The sequence below is a fragment of the Poecilia reticulata genome, linkage group LG2 (genome assembly GCF_000633615.1).
Source record: "Poecilia reticulata strain Guanapo linkage group LG2, Guppy_female_1.0+MT, whole genome shotgun sequence".
Taxonomy (NCBI): domain Eukaryota; kingdom Metazoa; phylum Chordata; class Actinopteri; order Cyprinodontiformes; family Poeciliidae; genus Poecilia; species Poecilia reticulata.
Genome location: NC_024332.1, coordinates 29,322,059 through 29,328,997, shown reverse-complemented (window position 1 = coordinate 29,328,997; position 6,939 = coordinate 29,322,059). Strand labels below are relative to the sequence as shown.

Sequence of the window (6,939 nt, the reverse complement as noted above, 5' to 3'; positions counted from 1 at the left end):
AAGTCAACACTGCATCCAAAACAGTGATTTAAGGAGCGTGATGCATGATACAGGAAAGGTACAAGGTGAAGCCTGATGTAATGGTTGGAAGCGAGTCAAGCCTCAGGGGCAAATAATAGTGCGAACAGTCTCACTCCAGGTTGCTCACGCCAAAGCAGATGTTCAGCTGACGACAGCATTACAAAAGACAGTGCCCCGCGTTACTCAGAGGCTCCCTGCGTTATCGGGTTGGCATGTCGGAGGCTGTCGAGCTGCAGACAGGAGGCCCCGGTTTGGTATTTGTTTTGAACGCCATACTTATTTATTGAAGAACTATAGACAGGATCAAAAAGTATTTTCACGGTTCCACGGGACTTTTGTTAACACAGTAAGGTGTTAACAGGTGGAGGCTCCTTGTGAGCTTTGATGTTGCTGCTTTGCTCTGAGGCTTGATCCTGCATTCTGGACTTCAAAACAGACTGTGCTTCATCGCTGGCACGGGCTTGAAGAGGCAGACACAGACTGCACAGACATGCCTGGAGGACCACACGGACAAAAAAATAAATAAAAAATTCAGCTAGCACACGTCAACATCACAGGGAGAACATCTTACTCCTGTCGTGTAGAACTGATCCACAAAACAAGACTGAATTAGTTTAGAGAGGTGGATATTATAATAAAATGGATCTGTTTTATTTATTTAGTTATAGTACCACACTAGCAGTGTAGCAAAAAAAAACAACAAACAACAAATGTTAGATGTGAACTGTTGTGGTAACCTAATGCAAGTCAAAATGAATCTGTGACTATTTCCAATATCTTCCTCTGCGCTTGTAGTACAATAAAGAGCTCTAAATGGCTCGTCTTCAAAAAATGCCTGCAAGTAACATTTTCTTCTTCATAGCACGTCAGTTTGATTCACAGACTATCTGGTAGATTGCCAAGTGACGTTTTTTTTTTTTTTCCGTGATAATGTTTTTCCAGGTCATTTTCACTTATTACCCCCTGAGGTGTGCAGTCTAGCAGCAGTCTTTACAGACATGACTCCATTACGATGTCCCACACACACACACGCACGCACACACACAGCTCATTCAACAGACACCTGCAATGTTCTTAACATATAGAAGTCTTGTCTGAACCATGGCAATGCTCACCTTGAAACATCTCTTGAATCTTTTGCTGACGATGTACAGTGCAATGGGGTTGATGCAGGAGTTCAGCGAAGCCATGTTAATGCCGAAATAGTCAAGGATGAGGAAGGCGCTGGAATGGAATGGATACTTTAGGAAAATGGCCTGCAGTACCTTGCATGAGAATTTCATTTCATGTCCTTTTAAACTGCTCCGTAGGTTTTCGTGCTATAGTCACAAACTAAACAGTATTTATTGAAATTGCGTGGGATAAACAACATAAATTACAGAGTAGACATGAAAGAAAAAAAAGAATAGGTTATTTTAAATGTGAAAAGTTTAGTGTGAAAGCATTTTGATTTCGGGGAATCAAAACACTTTCCTCTTACATTTGAATTGTAGATATTTACAGCTCTTTCAGAGTTATCATAAGTTTCCTGTTTTGGTAGATTTGCCATACCATTTACTTCATCAAACAATGGATTGGACTTTATTCTAAGAATTGTTTGGACCTCGGGATGTCATCTTATGACCAGGAAGTGGATTAGTGGATCATTCATACAAATGATGAATTTTTATACAAATTTCATCATTTGTTTACAAATGGTGAAATTTATACATTTCATCATTTTCACCTTTAATTCTGTGGTTGTGTGACAAAATGCGACACTTTTTACAGGTTATGAATAGTTTAGTGAGTGACTCCATTATAGTTTAAATTAAAAAAAAGTAATAACAATGCTCACCTAAGTAGCTGGCACCTGTTTGGATCCTTCTCATCATATATGGTCCATTTCAGGATTCTGCTGAGGTACAGGGGTAACCAGCACAGCGCAAACACGGTAACCAGGCAGAAGACAGTTTTGGCGACTTCTCGCCTCTTTGAAAGGAAAGATTTAACACACATTCAAATTAAAATGGATGCGGTTATAGGTTACACAATGAGACTGAAACTAGAGGATAATCTTATAACCTGTTTAATGTGGTCACTTAATGTATTCTCTGTGTTTCTCAGCATCTTTCTGGTCATCAACGTGTAGAAAACTGCAGTCCAGGTTAGTGGCATGCAAAAGTAAAAGCCAAAGAGCCACCAGTCCTTTATAGATTTATAAAACTGTAAATTAAACAAGACACATGGCAGAAAAACCGTCATTGTCCGTGGCAACGGGACAGCACCAACAGTACAATACTGATGCCCGTATTTATAGGTCAACGGGGACATCAATAAAAGCATCCTTGACATTTCAAGGCTTGCATTTGATAAAATTTGAAATCTTCTGTTTACTTTGTGCTGCTGAACAGCACGACATTACCTGCATGAACTGTGTGGTTTGGATGGGGTGAAGCAGACATATCCTCAGATGCTTCTCTTTATAGTCCATTGTTATCATATCAAAGCCGACAATTTCAGGGACAGCCAGCAGGATGGAAAAAACCCATATCAGGGTTATTTCAATCGTTGTCCGCACAGAAACCCAGATGCCTTTGATTTGATTCCAGGATACAACAGCGCGGTATCTGCAAAATCAATGAGAAAATGTCATGGCTTGGGGAACTTTTTTTTGTCTGCGGCAATGAACAATTTTTTTTCTTCCATTTTTTTCTAGCTGAAGAGCATTTCAAGGACTACCGCTGAACAAAATGTGTCTGCTTGATGAAATACAGATTGTAGCATCAAAACACTCTTCTCACGGAGGCGACGAAACAGCGCAGCTTATCTCCCTACCTGTCAACACTCAAGGCACATAAACTCAACACAGTAATCCCAACAGAAGTTTTTTGGATGAAGGGGACAAGTTTGCATATTATTAAACCAAATGGCCAATCCTCTGCCAGCAGCTGCAACAAAGACAAGGACAATTCGGTTAAGAGAAAGAAGAAGGATATCAGGATCGAAGTCTTAAAACAGAACAGAATGCAGAAAAGCAGCATAGGGTGCAATGTGTTTTTCTCAATGCTCTTACACAGCATACGGCAAATAACTCACCCTGTATGAGTTGATTGGAATGTCTATCACAATGTGGATCAGATCCCCTACAGCAAGGCTCGCAATGATAATGTTAGGTCCACTTCTCATGGTTTTGTTTGCATATATGACTTTCAACAGAGCAGAATTCCCCACGATTCCAACAGCAAACACCACCACAGAGACCATAATGTTGACATATTTGAAGGCGCCTCTGATTCCAGCAGACTCTAAGCACATGGGGGGCTGTGCTATTTTTCCTCCCGTTGCTTGGGTTGGAAGAACCGAGATGTTGGATTGCTGCTTCTCCAGTGCCGAAAGACCAGGGGAAGCCGTTTCATACGGCGTGATTACAGAGAGTGGGTCTGAATGCTGATCACTGGCCTGTAATGCTACAAATATATTTCCAAAACACAGAAGGAGAGTCACGGTCCTCATTGTTTCTGATTTCCTTAATAAAATCCTGAAGGGGATTTTGCTAAATCTGGGCTAAAAAAAAAAGAGAAAAAAAATGCAATAATTAGCATATATTGCCTTTAGATTTGCAGCAAAGCCATTGAGGTAATGGAAAAGGATTAATTTAATTTCCTGATCAAAAGGCAGAAAGAAATGATCAAACGGAGCTGAAATAGTGTGATACAGTGAATTATTTCAGCCTACCTTCAGTTTTGCACACTCTGTGTGAAGCAAGTCGCTGTAAAACCTTAAGAAAAAATAGACTTTATACTTAACACAAAAGACGGCGCTCTGTTGTTGTGCCTGTTACGAACGTTCATATCCAACTGAGAGAAATCAGGGTTTTATAGACTAAAGTATTGTTGTCAGCATTACTCATCTATCTGTCAGTCATGACTGTAATTACTCCCCTCGATGCATCATTCTGAATGAAAGGGTGGTGGTGAAGTGTACTGTCTGTTATCCAAGAGTGAGATCATTTCAGTCTTCAGTGGGTATAAAATTGTACAGTTTCTCCATCTTATATTTTTTTTTGGAGAATTTGGTGTCCAATACTCACTGATATAAAGTTATTTAATTTTCTCAAAGTGCTCCAAAAATGTGTATTTCAACCTTGCGAGAAATCTGTCCTCAAGCTACAAAGCATTCCACACACCCTTTCAAGTCGCTGTAGATTAAAGTAACGAACAGAAGTGGGGAAATAATCTTTTGAAACTATGTGACATTTTTGATGATCTTGATGCACAGATACTGCCAGGCAACGGCGCTTGAACAAAAACAAATAGGATAGGGGATCGGAACTGTAGCGTGTTCAGTCAGCTTTCTCTGGAGACTCTGCTTCGTTTGACATATCACGTTTTGAAAACATGAGTCTCTCTCCGTCCCAGGAAGAAGCTGCCTCTTCCTCTCCTGAGAGTCCCAGAGAAGGTGACTTCTCCTCTCGACAGCTTTATGACAACTCGGAGAGCCTGGAGGAGCATGAGACATGTGACGACAAGAGAGGCCCCATTGTTAATAACGTACCCGACAACTACTCCAGCTCCCCTTCCGAAGCTCAGATCTGTGCTTCGCCGGTGACAAATGACCTTGAGAATGTACGTGCTGGCATTTCTTCCAAGGAGCAGATTGAAGAAAGTGAGTTGGAAATGGGGGTGGGGGGGGGGAGAATGTGACAAATATATGGAGTCAGTCTGTCTTTATGCTCTACATGAATCTAATTTTCTGTTTCTTTGGCGGGTAGGCCACTCGAGTAAACCAGAAGATTCAAGTTCACCGTTGTTAGAAGAGAAACTGTAAGAAAGTAGTAATGTAGGAATATTTATTTTATTTTTTTTCTCTTTTGCTCGTTGATGGCTATATGTATTGTTTACTGTCATTGTCTTCCTATGTCTGATTWTAAACACCATTAGATTTACTTTTTTAACCTGTTCAAAACCGTTCTTTTTTTAAAATCCTTAAAAGTTATAAAGTCTAAAAATCACTCAGAGTAAAATGCATTCAAGTTGTCTTGTATATTGCAAAAAGGGCTTTAGATACCCGTTCTCCAATTACACATGATCTCAATTCTTCGCATTCCTCATGTTGCATGCTTGTAATCGTTTTGTACTCCTGCAGTTAGATATCATTTCAATGACTTATGGAAACAAATGTTCTTCAAATATTGAAATTTCATGCATAATTGAATTAAGATTTCAAATTATGGCCTTATTTCTGTTAACTGTGGTTCTGATTCCAGTTTGAGTCAGGTAACTCACAAAATGTGACCCAGAATTATGGAGCACAAGATTGTAAAAAATAAAATAAAATATGGAAATCACAAGGGGGCTTCTAAAATCAAAAACCTGAGCTCATTATTATGAAGAATTGTCACAAAAACACCAATGGAGACATGCAAAAAAAAAAAAAAAAAAAAAAACTCTGCTCAGCCTTTTTAACAAGTTTGATTGCTGGAATGCCAATAATGATTATTTCCACGGGTTTTTAAGAAGGATCTGAATCACTAAAAAGTATGTTATCTTAAAATTGATACTTTAATTTACATAGTTTTTTTAATCTTCCGAGAGATAACCGTCTCATTTACCATAAAATAACAAACTTATTGGTGGAATTTAGATCGTTTTAAATCTAACTATCCAAGTTAGAAATAATTTCTAGTTGAACTATAGATGAGTTGCCATGGAGTTAAATTGTTAATTGTACAGCTGCAAAAACTAGCAGTTGTAATAATACAAATTTGTAACAAATGTTATCCATACATTTACTAATTGATTATATGGTACAGTACAAAAAGAATTGTGCACCTCATCAGTAAAAATAGACCATAAGTTGAAGATGTGTCTTGGAACTAAACTTTCAAACTTTTTAGTAAGTGTGTTAAGGACACATTGAAAATAAATTTTCAGGACAAATAAATTATTTTAGCAAATGGAAATTTGTAAAAATAATAATTCAAGATTCAGTTTTTGTACATTCACCTATTCACAGATTTTTTTTGGAATGTGACACCAAATTATTTATGAATTGTATTGTTTTTTTTTTTTTAATTCAGCATATCGTTTATGAATATGATCTAAAATATTCGAAAGAAAATTAATCTTTGGAGCTGCGGGCATAATACGTATGAGCAATGCTACGTGGCATGCTATTGGCTAACCAATACAGGAGCGTCATTTGTTTTTCTTTGATGGTGATTGGCTGTAGCACAGAGAGGAGAGTTCAGGGTCCTTCGAAGGACCCTTTGAAGGCCGAGAATAAACGACGACAGGAAGATAAAAACTGTGAATTCAGACAGGTCTAACCATAGACCCTATTATGTCTATGGGTCTAGCCTTTAGCTAGCTGGCTAGCTTCCACCGCAGCGTAACTCATGTTGCCTAGCAACCGTTACAGCGTGAAGCTCAGAGAGCGGCAAAGGAAAAAAAACGGAGCCGTAATTTGTTTTTCAGCCATATACTCCTGAAATCTGTAATATGCTTCACCTTTTGTAGTAAAGGCTGTTCTATAGTAAAAAAAATATATATAAAAAAAATACAAATAAAAGTCTGTTAGTTTGATTCTAAAACTTCCAAATGTGTTTTTTTTTTTTTTTTTTGGAACTTTATTTTAAATAAATAATTTGAATAAGTAAATTATTCATTTTCAAATATAGCCTTCGGATTTCAGATAAGACATTACATTTAAATAAAACTATTATGTTTAAAGGCCCAATTTTAATCAATAAAATACATTTTCTCAGGAAAAGATTAAATACTTTAGTAACATTTAGCGTTTTACAACTAGAATTAGACTGAATTAGACTGGGCGCTAAATACAGGATTAAATGTTTGATGTGTCTGGTACAATGAAAATAGTTTACTTTTTTTGTGTGTAAATTTTCAAAGATATAATACGGTAGTTTATATATAT

At 37.6% G+C, this 6,939-nt stretch overlaps 2 protein-coding genes across 5 annotated transcripts in view; one reads left to right on the top strand and one right to left on the bottom strand.

The window, feature by feature from the left end:
• Positions 1 to 278: 278 nt before the first annotated feature.
• The window catches only part of ednrbb (endothelin receptor type Bb), a 25,665-nt gene continuing 19,004 nt past the window's right edge, over positions 279 to 6,939 (bottom strand). The window contains exons 1-8 of one of the 3 annotated variants that reach the window (XM_008400307.1): positions 3,739 to 4,261; positions 3,100 to 3,567; positions 2,839 to 2,951; positions 2,426 to 2,630; positions 2,086 to 2,226; positions 1,859 to 1,992; positions 1,137 to 1,245; positions 279 to 515 (exon numbers count right to left, since the gene is read on the bottom strand). In XM_008400307.1, coding sequence (XP_008398529.1) covers positions 360 to 515; positions 1,137 to 1,245; positions 1,859 to 1,992; positions 2,086 to 2,226; positions 2,426 to 2,630; positions 2,839 to 2,951; positions 3,100 to 3,516 — 1,275 coding nt within the window. In that variant the 5' untranslated portion in view covers positions 3,517 to 3,567; positions 3,739 to 4,261 and the 3' untranslated portion in view covers positions 279 to 359. Of the gene's footprint in view, positions 516 to 1,136; positions 1,246 to 1,858; positions 1,993 to 2,085; positions 2,227 to 2,425; positions 2,631 to 2,838; positions 2,952 to 3,099; positions 3,568 to 3,738; positions 4,262 to 6,939 lie in introns of those variants that run through there. The other 2 variants (XM_008400314.1, XM_008400321.2) reach the window with 2 other exon arrangements.
• LOC103459059 (uncharacterized) overlaps positions 4,319 to 6,939 on the top strand; it is a 10,193-nt gene continuing 7,572 nt past the window's right edge. For both annotated transcript variants that reach the window (XM_017303715.1, XM_008400292.2), the window contains exons 1-2: positions 4,319 to 4,668; positions 4,775 to 4,826. In XM_017303715.1, the coding sequence (XP_017159204.1) occupies positions 4,401 to 4,668; positions 4,775 to 4,826 (320 nt within the window). In that variant the 5' untranslated portion in view covers positions 4,319 to 4,400. The remainder of the gene's footprint in view (positions 4,669 to 4,774; positions 4,827 to 6,939) is intronic.